This window comes from Talpa occidentalis, unplaced genomic scaffold (assembly GCF_014898055.3).
Source record: "Talpa occidentalis isolate TD23 unplaced genomic scaffold, MPIMG_talOcc4v2.1 talOcc4.13, whole genome shotgun sequence".
NCBI lineage: Eukaryota > Metazoa > Chordata > Mammalia > Eulipotyphla > Talpidae > Talpa > Talpa occidentalis.
The window spans coordinates 74,502,840-74,521,792 of record NW_023601322.1 but is presented as its reverse complement, the minus strand read 5'-3'; the positions used below and the strand labels follow the sequence as shown (position 1 = coordinate 74,521,792).

Sequence of the window (18,953 nt, the reverse complement as noted above, 5' to 3'; positions counted from 1 at the left end):
ACCTTCCAGCTTATTCCTGGAAACCCCTAGTTTCCTTTGTGGGGTTGGCAGGTCCCTATAAGGGTGAGTAAATTGTGTCTCTATCTGGAAATAGTCTGATAGCCCAGGTTGGAGCTTCCTCCTACAAAGCCTACTGGATTCTGCCCAGGGTGAGCCAGCCAGTTGTGAGCCTGAAGGAAACCTGCTGTGGCACTCACTCCAGTATCATCTTTCAGGTTGACTCCTTAGATCCGGGGGGTCCTTCAGCTCCTCTCCATCCCCGCCACCATCTCTGTGGTTCAGACTGTCACATTACTTCCCTGGATAACACAGTGATATCTGACTGGTCCCTGTCTCCCTTCCTTTTACCTCTAATCTGTTTTGCACAGAAACCAGTTTGCATTAGTCTCCTATTGCTGCCGCAACACATTACAGTATAAATAACAGTTTGAAACAATGTAAGTTTGTTGTTTCATAAGTCTGAAAGTCAGAAGTCCTAAAACCTAGGATTTTAGGGCTGTGTTCCTTCCAGAGGCTCTTGAGGACAATTATTACATGCCTTTTCCAGCTTCTAAAAGCTTCCTATTTTCTGTGGCTTCTGGTCCCTGCCTTCATTTTTAAAACCAGTGTATCGTAGGCTGCATCACTCTAACTCTCCTCTTCTGCAGGCAAATCACCCTCTACTTCCCTCTTATAAGGACTTTTCTAAAAAATCTATTTATTTATGTTTTATTACAATATTTGCTTTCTTTTCTCAGGTGTAATCCCCGTAGAATTTCCACCACCAGTTCCCTCATGCACCATCTCCATAGTCCCTTGTGCTCCTCCCACCCTCATTTTGATCCCTCTCCCTTCCCCTCCCCTGAAGAATATCTCTGATTTATATTGTCTGTTTATTTTTGTTGTGCTGTGAGTTTTCTGTCGTTGTTCTTATTTTTTTCCTTGAGCCCCTATATTCCTCCTATAAGCGAAACCATTGGTATTTTTCTTTTTCCTTCTGACTTATTTCACTGAGCAAATCCCTTCAAGCTCCTTCCATGTTGCTGAGAATGGCATTTAGTTTATCTTTTTGATTGCTGAATAGTATTCCACTGTGTATATATACCACACCTTCTTGATCCAGTCGTCTATTTTTGGGCATTTGTGTTGATTCCAAGTATCACCAATTATAAATAGTGCTGCAATAAACATAGGTGTGCATGTATTCTTTTGTATTAATGTTTTTGTAGGACATTCTTGATTACCTTGGGCCCTGCCAGATAATCCAGGGTGATGTGCCCATGTCACCATCCTCAACTTGATCACATCTTGAATGTCTCTTTTATCTCGTCAGGGAGCATATTGACACCTTCTGGGAATTCAGACATCAACAGTTTGTCAAGGCCATTATTTAGTCTACTACATAGCATAGCATGAGTCCTTAAAATACTCACATCTAACCACATTACTGCAAGATCCTTATGTGGTGCTCCAGCTCTCAGAGGATAAGTACTAAACTGCTCGTGGCTAGGCATGCCCTGTAAGGGCTGCCAACACCCTTCCCCCTCCGCCACCTGCGGCTTTCTTCTCTCTGCCTTTGGTTTGCTGCATGTGCTTGCAAACCATGGGCTTTTTACCAGGGATGCTTCTCCTCCACATACCCCATCCCCGGCCTTCCTGAGGCCCCAGACATGGTCAGGCCTCCCAGGGATGGTCAGGCCTTCATAGGGATCTGTGCCATTCTTCTGTCACTCTTTCCACTATTTAACATCTTTGCCTTTATTTAGTTCATCATTTGCTTGATATTTGTTTCTCCTGGGTGAAAAATGCTCTATATAGGCAGGTTCCATGTCAATTTATGCCCACCATTGCATCCCAGCACAGTGCCTAGCTCATGGTAGCTGGGGAAGGAAGGAATAAATCAATGACTATGAACAGCTTATCATCATTCTATGTATCCTTTACTGTGCTCTTCTTCTGCATAGTATTTATTACTTCTTCTATCCTTACCCTCCCTCCACCCAAACGAAACCTCAGTAGCAATAGGAGCTGTGCTTTTTGGGCTTATGTCTCTATTTCCAGGTCCCAGAGCAGTGTCTGGTCCACAGTAGGCACTTGATAAATACTCGGGTAATATTTATCTGGGATATATTTACTATTCTGAACAAATGTTCTGAAATCTCTCTCACAGAGTTTTCGTGTCTGACCCCTCTTTGGGTATTATCAACTTCTTCATTTGAATTATTCAACTTAACTCAATGGTCAATAAAACTGGTGAAAAGCTCTTAAAATATTCGCCTGTTGTTGGAGATTAAATGAGTTATAAATTATCTAGAGTAGTGCCTGGCACATTGTGAGCCCAGAGTTTGTTTGCTGCTGTTAAATACTTCAACACCTGATAATTTAGAAGTTTTACTGGGGCAGTTCTGTGGAGGGATCCCAAACGTGTAACTGAATTGAGTTCTGGTTCCTGTATCCAAACAGGATCCAGTTTCCAGATGCTTGAGGACAGGCACAGAGAAGGGGCTTCTGGTGGGTGATGTGGGCATAACTTGGTCTCTTTCTTATTTGGCCTGCAGATGGCAGCACTCCCTGGAGTCTTGGCTACAGGCAGTCCTGAGGCTGGGCAGCAGAGAAACCAGAAAATGGACTCCTTCCTCTTAGAGACATGAATGCCAGCCACCAGCCATGGGTGAGTGAGAAGTTGGCCAGAATATTTCTCATATTTGTTTTGCATTACTTGGTTTTTGTTTTTGGCATAGGAACATGTAAATCACACTTGTTTGATTTTGAGGTCGTTTGTTGATTTTCAGTTTGTTTACAAAAACAAACAAAAATAGCAGTGAAACCAGAAAGAAGTATTAGTACAATGTTGCAGCGGGAATGAGGGCCAAATGGATGATCTTCTGCACAGTGAGTGGAGCGTGGTGTGCCTTCCCTTCTGCACCCCGGCTGGTCTCCTTTGTGATCCAGGGAGGCGGTGCCCATCCACAACAGTTCCCTATAAGTCAACAAGTGTGTGGTAAACCAGGAATGTGAGATGCTCTGTGCAGGAACCTTGTGGTCCTTCTTCCTGGTGCTCCCAGGGTGAACTATTCTTACACAGCGGGGGAGCCAGCCCAGACTCAGGGAACCCAGGGTTTCTGCCTGTCTGCCCACCTGCCCAGACTGTGCCAGCAACTTAGTGGGCTTCTTCCTCTGAGCCAGCCCACCTTCACAACTGCAGCTTATTTGAGCCCTATTTGTGCTGCAATCTGAGCAGGTGAGTGTGGGTTGTTTATGTATAGTTTCAATCCGGTTTGTTAGCCTTGCCCTCAACAGACAGTGATTCTAGACTTCATATTTGGGAATAGTGTACAGTCTGCCCTTGTTGTACTACATCTTGGTGCTCTAATGAGGGGTCTAGCCAAGATCCTCCCTGAATTTCTATAGCTGCGAGGTTTGGTGATGTCTTTCCATTAGTTACAGCCCCTTTAGGACCTTGCCTGACAGGGATGCTATATCATATTCCTTCAATATCTGAGGTCTTTCTTTGTGGAGAACTAGAGGATTCTTTGTCCTTCACCCCAACCCAAGCCAGCATTGCCCCGAGCTTCTGTATGTTGAGCACCATGCTGCAGTTCAGTGTCCTTCAGTCCCCACAGAAACCCGCTCAAATAGATGTTATTATTCCTTTGCTACAACTATGGGAACCAAGATTCAGAGATTTAATTACTTAAAACTGAGCTGTAGCAACCCAGGGCAGCAGCCAGAGGTCTCTCTGTGTAGCTTTTAGCTCTTACCAGAAAGTGAGGCTAGCTACATAAGGCTAGCTACAGTAAAATTAAAGGTAAACAAAATTATAATTCCCATATAACCCCTATCTCTGAATTTACTGTCCTTATTTTACATAGTATTATTTTTTCTTTCACATTGAACTTGAGTGGTTAGCACACACCGGTAAAGTTTGTCTTTATTACTACTTGTCTTATGTACATCATGATGTGGACCCAAGAAGCAAGTTTGTCTTGTTCATTTGAATGATGTGTAACATCCATAAATTGGAAGAATTTCACTGAAAAGTCTTCCTCTGCACCTAGTAGGTCCAGTGATCTATTGTCAGCACACACACTGAGCTTCCTGAGCACGACTCTGTCCCAGCCTAGTTCTGATAACTGAGGCAAAAGAGATTTCCTTAAGTATAAATTGTTGTCAAAATCAAGTATTTCATGAGCCAGGTCACTCATAAGCACCTGCTGGTAGCTGAATATTTTAAAATATTACAGTTTTATAGTTTAAAATGTGGTCAGTAAAATTAAAGCTGTCCTTTGTACCAGCAATACCTTCCTGTCAGCAACTTTGGGGCTCATTTCTGGCCACTCAAGACAGACAACCTCCAGGACACATTAACTGTGGTGTTTCAAACCGATAGATTTAATCAGCAGTCACTCTCACTACTAAAGTGTAATGTGGAGTAGTTCTTCCTGTCCTTTTTTGAAAAACAGCTTTATTAAAATATAATGTTCATACCACACAATTTAACCAGATAAAATGTGCAATTCATTGGTGTTTAGTATATTCACAGGGCTGTGCATCAATCACCAGGATTAATTTTATAACATTTTCATTATCCTAAAAAGAAACTCTATCATGTTAAATTGTCACTCCCTGAAATCCATATTTCCCCCAGCCCTTGGCAACCACTGATATTTTTCTGTCTTTATAGATTTGCCTGTTTTGGATATCACATAAATAGAACCATAGGATATGTGCTCTTTGTCCTTGGCTTCTGTCACTAAGTATGATGTTTTCTAGGTTTATCCATGTTAGAGTATGTCAGCACTAGATTCCTTTTCATTGCCAAATAATATTTCACAGTTGGGTATACCATGATTTTTTACATCATTCTGCTTATTCATATCCCTCATTTGATGGATAGTTGGTTTATTTCTATGTTTGGGCTATTGTAAATAATGATGCAGTGCATTTTTATATGCAGGTTTTTGTGTGTACTGTAATTATGTTTAGCTGCCACTTTTTTAGACTATAAATTCTGAGAGGTGCGAACTAGGTTGATGTGGTTGAACATTTAAACGGACAATTTCTTTGTGTAGATGTGGAATTGTGTTCAAAAAGATGATCTATAAGTTTCAAAATCAAAAGGTATTATATATAATTCTCCGTATCACTTGAGTTTTCTAAGTTATGTCTTTTAATGTTCATGTTTAAATTAAAAAAAAAACAGCATAAAGAAATGTGCTGGTCCTGAGGTCTCACTTGAAATACTGTGGAATTAGTTTGGGTGGACAGTTGTACAAGGACTTCTTTCCAGATGTGTTCAGCAGGTGGGGCAGGGGGAGCAGATGTGTGGACCAGAGAGAGGAGCAAGCAGGGAGAGAATCAGGGTGATGTGAGGTGCCCATGTGCCCTTGGTTCAGCTTCCCAGTGACCACAGGACCTGGGGCAGTAATACAAGATGTGGGTGATACGATTCACAGCTGTATGCCTCTGTGTCCAGTTTCACTCATCTTCTGACTCACAAAGCTTGGTGTGGGGCTGTTGGTTTTTAGTAAAAGCAGGTGTTGTGAAAAATGTGTTGAAGGATGAATCAGCCCCTAAGGGACTTTGATAGACACAATCCTGAAAACATTTCCGGGCTGTTTGTTGTGTATGTCTTTTTTTTAAACACCATATAACAGTTTTCAGTTTAACTGTGTTTTCCTTCCTGAAATCTTTAATTGAGGCTAGTCCTTGTGATTTATTTTATGCACTGTTTTTAGAGAGTTCCTCTACTTGTTCAATCTTGGTTAGGAATATGGTGGTGGTGTTTTCTTCCCTCACACACATCAAGCATGCCCAAATAGTAGTGCTTTGAGTTTGTCTCCAATTTAGTTTATTTCTGTATCTTTGTTTTCCTTTCTTTGGGTAATGGAGTATTGGGGGCATTTTAATTGAATGCTGAACGCTTCCCATCAGGAGGAAACAGCATAAGGGAAGGTACAGTGACCCTCAAAGATTCTGCATTCCGGTTGGCGAGTCAAAGCTTTGTTTCTGCTCACTAATTACAAGCAATACTTACACCACTGAGTGGCCAGTTGTAAGGGCCCAGGAAAGCCCAACTCAGGGAAGACTTTGTGAGGTCTGCCCTGAGGCTTCAGTGAACTCAGGCAGGAGAAGTGAAGGTGGGTGGTGGTTCAAGGCACACAGGTATGAGATGAGGCAGGAACATTGGGAAGAATCTAAAGGGGTCAACCAGTTAGATTGGTTTGACCAGATTTGGGTGGTGGAATTGGTCTATCAGGCCAAGGAATTTGGATTTAATACCATAATGAATGGGAAGATTTTTAAACAATAGGAAAAACTTAATGCTTGAAGTAGGAACTTTTGTTTCCATCTTATACCTGAGAAAAGCAGTATTTTAAAAATACTGTCTTTTCAAATAATTCTCCAAGGTCACATGGCTGGTGGAGGTTGGGGCTGCCAGACCCCAGAGTCCACACAAACAGTCTGCACTCGCCCCTGGACTGGCCTGTGTTATCTGCAGAGCACAGGTTGGCCTTCAGATCAACCAAGGCTTCACCTAGCTCTGACCATGTGTGAACCTGTGAGTCTATATGTGACCACATTTGTTTGTCACCATCATTCCCTGGACTGAACCTGTCAGGAAAAGAAAGAGGACTTCGGGTAAGTCTCTGCCCAGCTTAGCTGAGGTGCTGGGAAAGCAGGGGCAGGAACCTAGCCAAGCCTCCATGGTCTGCACAGCAACAGTCCAGACAAATTCCAGGAGCAGCAGAGACTGTCAGGGAAGTTTTGGAGCTACAGGTCCCCAGATAAGTCCTTCCTCCAATGTGGGAGCTGTAGGGCTGATCAAGATCCAGGCAGGGCGACAGCACAGCTACAGCCCCAGTGCAAGCCCCAGCGCAAGCCTGTGCTTGTTTCTGCCCTAATCCTCCAGCACAGGCAGGACTTGGTTTGTACTGAAGTTTTCCATTCATTCCTTTGTTCCTTCATAGAACATGCTATGTGGTTAAGCACCTAAAAATGTACCTGGCACCACTCCAGGCCATGGACTTACAGCAATGAACAAAGCAACCCAAGTTCCTACCTTCACGAAGCTTCAAGTCCCTCCTGGAAAATAGACAATGCTTGATATAATGGCAGAGAGCAGGGGGTGCTGTGAGGAAGAGCAAAGCAAGAAAGTGGGTTGAGTGGTAGGGAGGTTCAGGAAAACTTCTCTGAGTAGGGGCATTTGAGTAGAAACGTCTATGTTCCAGGCAGAAGGAACAGCGAGCTCATAGCCCTAAGATGGGATTGTTTGGGGAACCAGAGAAGGAGGGTGGGAGGAGCTAAGGCAGCAGAGCCAGGAGGACTGGACACCCAACCTTGCAGAAGGAGTAGGAAGATGGGATTTTGGTCTTGGCCCAGGTGTATATGGGCATTGTTCCTGGCTGGATTGCCTCTAAATCTGCATCCCTCCATATACTTCAATAAAGTCCCCTTTCTGGGCCTCCCCTGGTGGTGCAGCAGTTGAGCACTGGGCTGTGAGGCTGCCTGCAGCCTCTGCAGCTCCGGTTTGTCCCCAGCCGCCAGCAAGGGTCGCACAAAAAAATAAATAAAGTCCCCTTTCTGGCAGTATTAATCACATTGGTGTTATGGTGCAATTATGATCCCTGTCCAGTGCAGAACTTTGCTGTGAGACGACAAGGACCCACTACAGTTAGAAATATGTAGTAATGAATTTTGTTGTGAAATACAATTTGTTTTTAAGGTTAGAAAAGATGCACTTGGATAGTATGTTAAATGTTTAAATTTTGATTGGAGGAGCTCCACCTCAACACAAATGAGCTTTTTATCATCATCTTCCCCTCCATGAGGAGCCGGGAAGCCCAGCTCTGTCTCCCTCCTCACCTATCAGCTGGGGAGTCTGAGCAGGTCAACCTTGGACCTTTCTGGTGGTCTCACCTATAGAATTTGGCTGGTCATAGCATTCCTGCCCAAAAGGAAGGAAGGAGGAAAAAAAGGACATATTGAAGATCTTTCCCATCTTGGAGGTCTCTGATTTTATGAAGAGATTCCTATGTGTTCTTTTTTTTTTTTTAAGATTTTTTTTATTTACACAAGAGCTGGGGTACAGGCCAGATGCACAGGAAGATGAGAGGATTCACCAGAGACAGAGCAGGGAACAGAACAGGCAGACTAATGAAATACACTGCTGAGGGGAGCAGCAGGCGAGACAGGAGAGGTCTGCTTGCCATGAGGATCACTCCAAGGCTGGCGGGGATCGAAACAGCACTGCACAGGCAGCAGAGAGCTTCACAGCTCTGCTCTCAACCGCCTGCGCCACCAGGGAGGCCCCTCCTGTGTGTTCTTAAAGGTTATCAGGAGTACCCCTTAAGTCATGTTGAAGGGAATGCGATTAATATTTGTATTATGTAGCTGCCCCCCTCTTTTTCTTTTAAAACCCGTCTGTCCTTGAACTTGTTTTTTTTTTGTAACTGGTTTTTTTGTGGGGGTGGTTTTTGGTTTTGTTTGTTTTAGTAATTTAAAGTTTATTCCAACTATAATCTAAGTTATTCTCACTATTCCAAATATAATGTAGGTTATTCTCACAAAGGTAGTACCATGTGGCATACTTCTAAATTCATTCCTGAGATATTCTGTTGTACTTATCTGTCTGTTTTATAATCAGTGTAATCTTTGGCACAGTAGGAAAGAAGACATGTTACTAAGAACCAGGTCCACTTTAACTAATCAAGTGACTGTGGACTTATCCCCTAACTTCCCTGTTCTTCCAGAGTTACCTTCTATGAAAATAGTATCTACCTCATAGGGCACCCTAAGAATAAATGGGACCGTGAATCCAGTATAGGGCCTGACTCCAAGTAAAACTTCAACAAATGTCCATGTAACAGTGATGATGAGTATATGGACGTATTCCCATTCAAAAGGAAAGAAGCTTCGACCGGGGAGATTCCATGACTTGCTTAAGATATATAGAGAGTTAGAGGAAAAGCTGGAAATAAGAGCATGCAGTTTGGTCTCTAGAAGAAAATGCTAGTGTACGCAGTTTTCCAGTGGAGTCTAACCCGTTGTGGAGGTTTGGGGATTACGAGGGGCATCCATGGGAGCAGAGGGCAGGGGGCCTTCTGTGTCTTTGGTTTCTGAGAGGGGTACTTTGGTTTCTGGGCCAGGTGTACTATCAGCTCTCCTCTTCCCCACTGTCACTGGGGCTGACAGATCTTACAGCCCCGCTCTCCCCTGGGGCATCACGGAGACAGGCTGGAGGGGAGAAGAGGCTGGGGCAGGAGTGCAAGTGGCAGGTGGTTACTCTTATCCTTTCCTCACTGAACAAAGTTGTGCCCTCATTTTGGTGTCAGGACTCTGTGGCTCGGGCCTCACACCTAGGTATGGGAGGAGCTTCTCCAAGACCCTCTGGGAAAAGAAACCTGACGTTTGCCCCTGGGGACAGGGGCAGCAGATGCCCTTTCCAGCTGCCCTGGTCACTTCGTCACTTGAGGAATGTTCCCACTGGTCATAGACACAGTGGTGGCCCATGCGCCTCTCAAAGTAGATTTAAGGATTACCCAGGTGGGTGGTCCCAGGAAATGGACAACACTTAGAGCTTTGCTTCAGGCATTATAGCACAGTGGAGACGTGTAGTCTGTTAGTTCTGGGTTTGAATCCCAGCTCTGCTTTTGTGTGTGTTTGGGGGTGGGGAGAGGGAGTGGGGGAGCGGAGGAGAGGGCTTGATAGCCCCTGCAACTCTCAATTTCTACCTCTGTAAAATGGGAGCAATAATGTCTACCTCACGGATTTGCAGTATGAATTAAACAAAATAACCTGTACGAACTGCTTCCCACTTGCAGGACCCATGATAGCTATTTTTATCACCCTTGTCATTAGTCTTAGGCATATCAGTGGGCTCCACCGGTCTGTGGGTGGAAACAGCTTTCACATGTGGCTCAGCTTCATGTAGGCTGAGCATCAGCCATGACTCAGGAGCCTGGAATGACTGAGCCAAGGAGCTCAACCTCTCTTTGCTGTGTTGCTCTTTGCAATCATTTCTGTTATCCAGGGTGGGTAGCTCAATTTCTGCTGATGTGTAATCCTGTTTCTTTTCTGTTTGGTTCAGGTTCTTGAAAGAATAAAATAGTTTTATAACTAAAATGCATTGAGGGTTTACTCTATAAAAGTTTTACATATGCGACCTTCTCTAAGCCAAATGGAGAAAGAGAGGTTTAATGATGCTGAGGGCTGTGCTGCTTTCATGCAGCACCCCCCAGGCTTCACTACAAGTCACACTCAGCCCCTGTGCTGCCCTCCTCAACCGGGTGCTGGTGGAGGAATCGAGAAACTCTGCTATAGTTTAGAAAGTCTCCTGAGAACACTGTGGATCTTTGGTAGCCATTTCAGTTCCGTGCAGTGTCCAGCTGAGAATAGCCAGTCATCCGTGAGAGTAGATTAAGGACTCAAATTGAGAGCATGCTCAGTCCTCGGGTGGATACTTGGACAGTGAGGGCGACCTCCATTGGTGTGCAGATGGTAGGGCCTTCTGACCCTCTGACTGTGGTGTGTGGTGTCCAGTGTGAGTGTCGCTTGACATCGCCCTGCTCTCCTCCAGCAGGAGTGCCTGACCAGAGCTGACTCCTTCCTCACGGGTCTGCATCCGCCCAGCTCTGGGAACAGAGGAAGTGGTCTGTGGGCCAGCTGGATCATTTGAGGAGCTGAGTGGCCATATTCACCCTGGCCTGAAGTCCCTGGTGTGACCGGGGTGACAGGTGGGGGTGGGTCTGCTGTAGCCACAGCGGCCACTGAGGGGTTATCTACCAGTCTTGAAGCCTGAGAACTAATATATCCCCTAGGGGCACCTTCATTCAACAAGTATTTATTGAGCATTTGTGTGTCTCCAGAGGCATGTAAAAGAGGCCTCAAACAACAGCTGGTGTAAGGTTGCTTCCAGCACAGTGGGCAGGGCCACCAGTGGCCAGCAGAGAGCTCCACCGCTCTCAGAAGGATCTGAGACTGGCAGAGGGACCAGGTTGGCCAGTTGCTGTTTATCTGAGCAGCCTCTATGACAACCAGGAGATAAATACCTGAGGTCAAGCAAGGCCTGGTGCAAGATTAGGTGTCTGGGTAGGGTGGGGCCTGTAATGTGATTTGGAGACCCTTAAGTGACCAGAATCTTCTGGGTGGCCTGTTCAGTATGCCTGCTTAGTTTACTAATTAACTTATGTCCCACCCTATTCCAGAAAGAATTCAAAATGGTTCCATCTGGCAGGTGTCTTAGAAGGAAGGTGTTCTAAGCTTCCTCAAAGTGAATGTTGGGGTAGACCTTACATGAATCATTTGCCAGCTCCCAGCTTCCTGGGAAACACAGCCTTTATTACCAAAGCTGGTTTGTAGCGTGTCTGTGATCAACTCCCATTTGTGATCACCTACCAGTCCCTTTGCAACAAGTGGCCCCCAGCACCTTCCTGCCTTGAGGCAAATCATGTGACTTAAGAGAAGCAAGTCTGACCTCAATTACCAGGTGCAAATATCAGTCGCTGGGAGTAACTGAGAGGCCAGTGTCCCTGGTCGTTTCAGCTAGACGTTAAATATTAAGAGTGTACTGTTCAGGGTGTGATAAAGGCTGTCTCTTACAGTTTATGATTTCCAGTAAACCAGAAGGCTTCAAGGAAGGACTAGGGACAGGTGAGAGATTCTAGGACTGGCCCTCTACTGAGCTGGCAGAGCAATTCTGCAGGAGTAGGAGGGGCAGAGGCAAGGCTGCAGCTACTCAAGAGTAACCCTCTTCTCTAGCAGAGCCAGGGGTCCATGGTGCCTGGCTGTGTAAGGCAGGGCCAGTTTCTGCTCCCAGCCAGCTAGCTATGTGCTCTCTTGGAGTGGCAGTTTGTTTGGAGAGTTAGGCCCGGAAGCCAAGAAAAGAGACACCTGCCCTCAGCGTGCAGGCCACTCTGCCTGCCTCCTGCTGGGGGTCAGGCCAGCCAGGAGCCCCATGCACATTTCTTTGTCAGTCTGAGCAATGGGCCTCTGGAGTTGCTCTCATGGAAAGCTGGAGGAGCATTTTCAGCATATGTGACTACAGATATGTGGACCAAGATCCCATAGCACCTGCCACCAGGAAGCTGTAGGCAGGCAGCACGTTTCCCACCTTGGAATACTGGACAGGAACTGAATTCCCCCTTCCACTCTCCAGTGTCATGAAGGGCGTCCTTCTGGAGCACCTAATCCAACAGCAACTGTAGAATATACACATTAACTCAAAAGGCATTCACAGTAGCATGCATTCATTTAGCAGATATTTAATGATTATTTTGCTATGCTACCTCACTGCTAGATGCTGGAAAACAACTATGAACAGACCAGGTCCCTGCTCAAATGGAGCTTACAGCCCAGTGACAGTGATGGAAAGTAATTAAACAAACACATAAATAAAATGTCAGGGCCAGCAATAACTGCTAGGAAGCAAATTAAACTGCCCTGATGTGTAATTAAGTGACTGAGTAACTACTTTGTATTGGGTGGCCAGGGAGAGCCTCTGAGGAAGTGGCATTTAAGAGGATACCTGACAAAGAAGATGGAGGAAAGAACAGGTAAACATTCTTAAGTTTACTGGTCTTGACTCCTGCTGGGGCAGGAGACCCAGGGTGACAGGAGGAGAAAGAGACTGTTCCAGAACTCACAGTGTGACTAACTTGACACTTTGGGATTTGAGACACTTCTTTCCTTATTTTCTGAAATATGCCCCAAACACTCACTCAGTAAACCTCTGGTGAGTATGCTCAGTGTGTCAGGTGCTCTGCTGAATGGTGGTGACACCAAGATGAATGTCTACATCTCGGCTCAAGAGGTGGTCAGTGTGTTGGGAGAGTTAGGCCAGGATGCCAGGATGATAGAGTAAGTGCTGTGGATGAGTCCGAGGGCCAACGGAGCAAGCAGAGGGGCTTCCTCTGTGGCCATAGAGGGAGGAGATGACACCTGAGGGGTCTTGGAAAAAGGGGTGAGCTCAGCTAGGCGAAGAGTGTTTGTTCAAGCAAAGGCATGGAGGGGAGGGCAAAATGGGAAGGGCGCTGGAGGTGGAACAGGTAGCTGGGAATGCTCTGCTCTTGAGCCTTTACCAGACACTTGAGAATAGCCTGTGGAGTTAAGACAGATTCCTAAGGGGCCAAGTCAGCAGCAGGCAAAGGCTTGAGGACAGGACTCTGGAGTTCATGAGTCCAGACCACACCCTGGGCCTGCCATCCTCCGGGAGTCTTCCCACAGGAGGACCAGATTGCTCCAACAGCCACTTCCCAAGACAGTATAGAAAGTTTACCAGCTGCAGGCACCCCGGTGGGACCACGCAAGTACTTGAACAGCTACATGAATATTTTTGACTGCTTGTTTTTTAGAGGGAGAAGATACTGAGATAAAACCTATTAATCTGGAAGTAAGAACACGTTTTGCATTTAGGGCAGGGAGACCTTTGCAAGTCTCATGAGGCTGTAAAAATTGCAAAGGCACTGTTATCACATCCCAGTAAATGTACACTTAGATCATAAAGGAAGCTAATCCTATGTTCACTCCAGCCTGGTAGGGTATGTGCTCCTTTCTCCCTTCTATCTTCTTACTCTCTCTCCTGTTGTTTCCCTCTCTCATCCCATGTCCCCAGAATCCCTGGATAATTTTTTTTTTTTTGGACACACTCATTACTCCTTCAAACCCTCCAATATAAATAACAGTTCCCGATTATTTAGAAGTCACCTCAACCATGCATGATCTGTGGAAAACCAGGAAGTAAGCCATAAGCAAAAAAGGTCGACAGAGAGCAAAGGGAGAAGACCAAAGTCCAAAATTAATTAAATTTTATTGAGGGCCTGTGGACTTTTTCTGTATTCAAGGCACCAACTAGCACATTCTCTTATTTTGTGTGCTCTTCCCCAAAGCTCTGCCATTTACCCCTTCAGGTTGGCTCTCCTGCCACTCTAAGCCCCGGGAGCCTGGCCTGTGTGCCCGACACCATCAGTTACGTTGCCTCCGGCATCTGGCTAGGTTTGGCAGATGGGAAGCAGTGGTAGGAGATGAGAGGACACAGGAAAATAGGTCAAGAATTTATTTATCTGGGTCCCCATTAGGTCACTACAGATCAACTTCCTCCTGCATTGGAGCCCACAGCTCCTGCCAGGCACCCCTCTGACACTTGTCCTCTCTGGGCTCCCTGACCTTGTCCCTTCCTTCTCACCTTCAGACTTGAGGTGCTGCCACTCGCCACTGCAGCTAGTTGTAAAGTCTTCCCTAGCCCTTCTTGGTTTCCGTAAGCCCTTCCAGTTTGAGTTTGCCATCTGCTTCCTACAGAGCCCTGACAGTACGATCAACTTTAGGAAGGGTGAGCGCTGTACTATCCTTATTATAAGGTAAGAAACCCGAGGCTCAGAGAAATGAGTAGCCCGTCTAAGGGCACACAGCTGGTAAATGGCAGAGGCAGGACTCGATCCAGGTGTTCCTGATGCATGCGATTCAGTGGGTTTAGTCACTGTGCCATGCTGCTTCCCACACATTAAAGGCCACTTCTCCCAGACACCACCAAATACCTGTTCACGCTTGCATTTTGTTTCCCAATCCACCCCCACTTCAAAAGAGAAAAAGTGAGAATTGAGCACTCAGGGCAGGCTTTCAAGTGAATAGTGAAAAGTGTCTGGCTACAGTCTACAATGGAGGAAAAGGAGGGCAACTATTAAAAACAGACCTGAGAATTAAGAAGCCTTCAGAGTCCACGTTGGCCCTGCATTCTGTGCCTTCGAGGGACGGCAGCATTGGTATCACAGTCCACCGGAGCCTAAAGGAAAGTTCTGAATTTGCCTAAAGAGGTAATTTGAGGTTACCTAACTGCTCCCAACACTGGGCCTTTTTTTTTTTTACTTTTCATATTTTATTTTCGTGCCCTTGTATTTATTTTTTAAGGTATTAAGGCACCATTTCGTCCCATTACCCACTGCAAAATAACAAAACATATTCTCTCACAAGGTCCAAAAATAAATTTCTTATTTCTCAGAGTTGGAAATATTTTTTTTTTTTTCTGGAAACATCACCATTTTTTTTCCTTTAATTTAAATTGATACAGATTTATTTTATTTTCTGCACATACATATGTAAACAACTTATCAAGCTCTCTTTTTTAAGGGTTTAAAAGATTTATTTTTGTGTGTTTTTTAAATTTATTATTATTTTTTAATTTTATATATTTTATATCATTTTTCATTTTTGCACAATGTATGCATTTTCATCTTGGTTATAGTCCCCATACAATTCCCCCCCTCTCCTTGTTTTGATCCTACTCCCTCCTCCCCTTCCCCCAGTGTGTTCTCTGGTTTATAGTTGCTTATTGATTTTGATTTTATTATAATTAGTCTTTTTCCTGGGCCTTCTTTCAGTGGTCAGTCCTCGTGCTTAGTTTATGACACCGGAGCACAGGCAGAGGTTTTTTTTTTCGTTCTGAAACTGCTGATTCAGTTGGTATGAGGATGCTCCTTTTTAAAAGGAACCTACAAAAACACCTAAATTTTAATTGTAACCATAGATAAGTTAGAGAATCCCTGGGTGCAGAATTTTCTCCACTTCCCAACATTTATAGACTCTGACATCACTTGGGGTTGGAGGGAGAATCTGGGGACTCAGCAGGTGAAAGGGCCTTTACCCTGGGGCACCATTTGTGTGCAGCTTACAGAAGTTGTGATTCCCACAGTCAGCTCATGATGGCTTGTCTGACCCGACCTTCATCTTAACTTTCTATTTATTTGATTACTAGTGAGGCTGGCCCTTTAAAAATATTCTACAATTGTATGTTTTTTGATAAACATATTTGTGAGAAACTGCTAATTGCTTTCAATAAGCCATCTTCTTGTTCTTTCTTAGTTAACACACTTAATTTTTGTTTTTTTTTTTTGTTTTTTTTTTTTTTTTTTTGTGGGACCCTCACCGGCGGCCAGGGAACGAACCAGCGCTGCAGAGGCTGCGGGCAGCCTTGCAGCCCAGTGCTCAACCGCTGCACCACCAGGGGAGGCCCAACACACTTAATTTTTTAGCTGAGCTCTTTGCTACCTGGCTAAAGGATCGTGTTTCCCAGACTCCTTTGCTGTCATGGATGTCATGTGACTGAGTCCTGGCCAATGAAATATAAGTGAAAATAAGGCCCAGGGCAATTCGGCAACCTCGAATTGCCTCTTTTGGCAAAATCAGAACTTTCCTTCAGGCTCCAGGGGACTGTGATACCAATGTTGCCGTCCCTCGAAAGCATAGAAGGCAGTGCCAGCGTGGATTTTGAAGGCTTCTTAATTCTCAGGTCTGTTTTTAAGACTTTCAAGAAGTTTCCTACAAGGGGAGGCCCTTCTACCCACATTCCTCTCTCCATCTTGCTTCCTTAACTGACAGCGCAAGGACTAGAGCTCTGTCAACCCACATGGACTGTGAGAATTGCACCCTAGAGATGGGGACAGAGTCCCGGGTCTGTCACACCAGCCCCGAACCTGAAAACCTCTGCACTTTTTTTTTTTTTAATGTGAGAGAGAAATAAAGGTCTATTGTTGTTTCTATAATACATAACCAAACCAAATTCTAACCAAATCAAAAGTGCTGTTTTTCTCTTAGAGCACCTTTCCTCATTTCTGATTGATGGGTGTTTTTTTTTTTTTTTCTCTACAGATGAAGGACAGTCTCTTTGTTTGTTTTTCATATTTGTAGGGAAGTTTTTTTGTTTTAATTTTCTTACATCTTTGTTAATTTTTGTACAGTGTTTGATTTCTCCCCTAAGGTGTTGTGTCCATAGTTCATCTACCATCATAGCATCCATGATATATCTCCATGGTCCCTTCTGTGCTTCTCTCCCATGTAGGACAGTCTCTTTGTAAATGTTATGAATGTTCTCCCTGTTTTTTGCTTGCCTTTTGATTTTGTGAGCATTATTTTTATAGTATTGGGGCTTATTTTTAAATTGTTAAAATTTTCAGGCTTTGACATGCTGTTTGCTTTTGTATGTAAAGACCTTCTCTACTCAGATCAGATAAATGTTCACCAATAGATTTTGTAGTTGTTTTGATGACTTCACGGTTATGATTTAGCATCTCGGTCCATTGGTGAGTGCTGCTAGTGGGGTTTTGAATCTTTTGTAGGTCATGAGTTTCTCGCCCTAGCTTCTCTCCTGAACACTAGGCTAGGAGCCAGCGTTCCCTTTTGCTTACACAACCTGTTCTGGCCTGAGCCTTCCAAAGGCCAGCACACTCAGCACCAAGACTCCACCCAGGCCCAGCTGTGGGTCCATCCGCCTGCTGTCCAGGGTAACATAAGGCTTCACCAGGAACTTCTGACTTTGTCACCCTGTGTTCAACTCCATTTCACCACACTTCTAATTCCTCTTCACCTACACCAGGCCATTAACAGCCTTCTCCGCTATCCCAGGAGCTTTTTTTTTTTTTTTTCTGGAAAGGTGAAATGAAGAATTTTTATGTTTTTTTCCCAGTGGACATGGATAAATTAAAATTTTGTCTTCTCGTGTTCATCTTCTCAAAAATGGGGGCAGACCCAGAAAAACACCAAACAAAGTAGAAACAAAACTTAGAATCTGTTATTACTCTTTGTAAAAAGTTAAGTAAAAAGTGAAAGCAATCTTGCCCCCACAAATAATCTCTATTAGCAGTTGATGTACCTCTTTCCAGGTGTTTTAGCAGAGCCCTTTGCAAAAGATATACATATGCACAATTTGATTCATGTAAAAATCTGCTCATATTGTATACTGTGTTCGGCAACTGATGTTTTACAAATATTAATATGTTGTATACCTCTTCTATACACAGCACACTAGATTAGCTTGCAGGTTAAGTGGAATTATTCCACTGCATTGGATGTGCCCTATCTTATCTTTCCTCCTACAGATGAGAGAATGACCTTGGAGTTTTCCAGTGTCTTGGTAATATATATGGGACTACTATAGATGTCCTCAACCTTATATCTCTATATATTTATATTATAGATTCTCTAAGACTTCTAAAATTGGGATTGTTGAGAACATGCATAGTAAATTACACATACTGCCCATTGCCTCTTGTCAAAACCTTATGCCAGTAAACGTAGTGCCCTTATATGTCCTTTTACCCTTGCCTTCCCTCCACTGACCCATTCCTCACTCTGTTGCTGGAATTACTTGGGTCAAACTCAAATCTCTTTTAAACTCTCCCAGTTTAAAAGACCCCAATGGCTCCTCATCCCCAATAAAGCAGTCCATTCATTCAGGATCTTTGGGACATCCTGGGACACAGACACCAAGACAGAATTGGAAGTGCAGGAGCTTTCTTGAGGCCTGGGATGGGGGTGGATATCTGTGAAAGATAAAGGAGAGGGAGCAGGAGTAGGTAGGGAGAAGGCAGCCTTCAGACTGCAAAGCCTAATCCCTGGGACAGGAGAGGGTAGAGAAGGAGGATTGGGTAGGAAGAGCCTCCTACTACATGCAGCTTTGAGAATTTCTCAACCAGCCCAGCACGGAGCTCCAGCTCAAGAACTGCTCATTAGAGGAGACCCATTTTGGGGGAAAATAGGCCCTAGCACCCCTGCCATCATCTGTCACTGACTGGGAGCAGCCCAGGAGGCAACATGACCTGATGCTGCAGGCTGGCAGCTGTCCACACTGGAAAGGCTCTCTGCATGGTACTTATCCGTGGCTATCATAAACTGAAGCCTGCTTTTATCCTTCCCTCCTTTCTCCTGGCTTCCAGAGACCATGCTCTGGTGCCACTGGCCTGACTTGTTCCATACACCACGTGACTGCCAGTTCATACCTCCCTGACCTCTGCTCACCTAGTGCTTTCTGCCTGGAATGCCACTCCTTCCCAGTGTATACCTCATATGTTTTCAAAGTCCAGCTGAATGTCCCCTTTACTGATCCCACCACCAAGAATTGTTCCCTACTCCTATGGTGCTATTTGCAGATTAGTAGTTTCCAGATTAGACTATTCTTAGCTAACCTTTTCTCAGAGATTAGCTGCTCT

At 44.7% G+C, this 18,953-nt stretch overlaps 1 protein-coding gene across 1 annotated transcript in view; it reads left to right on the top strand.

Moving 5' to 3' along the window:
* The first annotated feature begins 2,537 nt into the window (after positions 1-2,537).
* RAD50 (RAD50 double strand break repair protein) overlaps positions 2,538-18,953 on the top strand; it is a 200,122-nt gene continuing 183,706 nt past the window's right edge. Inside the window, exon 1 of the mRNA XM_054694406.1 lies at positions 2,538-2,650. Within this exon, the coding sequence (XP_054550381.1) occupies positions 2,647-2,650 (4 nt within the window). The 5' untranslated portion in view covers positions 2,538-2,646. The remainder of the gene's footprint in view (positions 2,651-18,953) is intronic.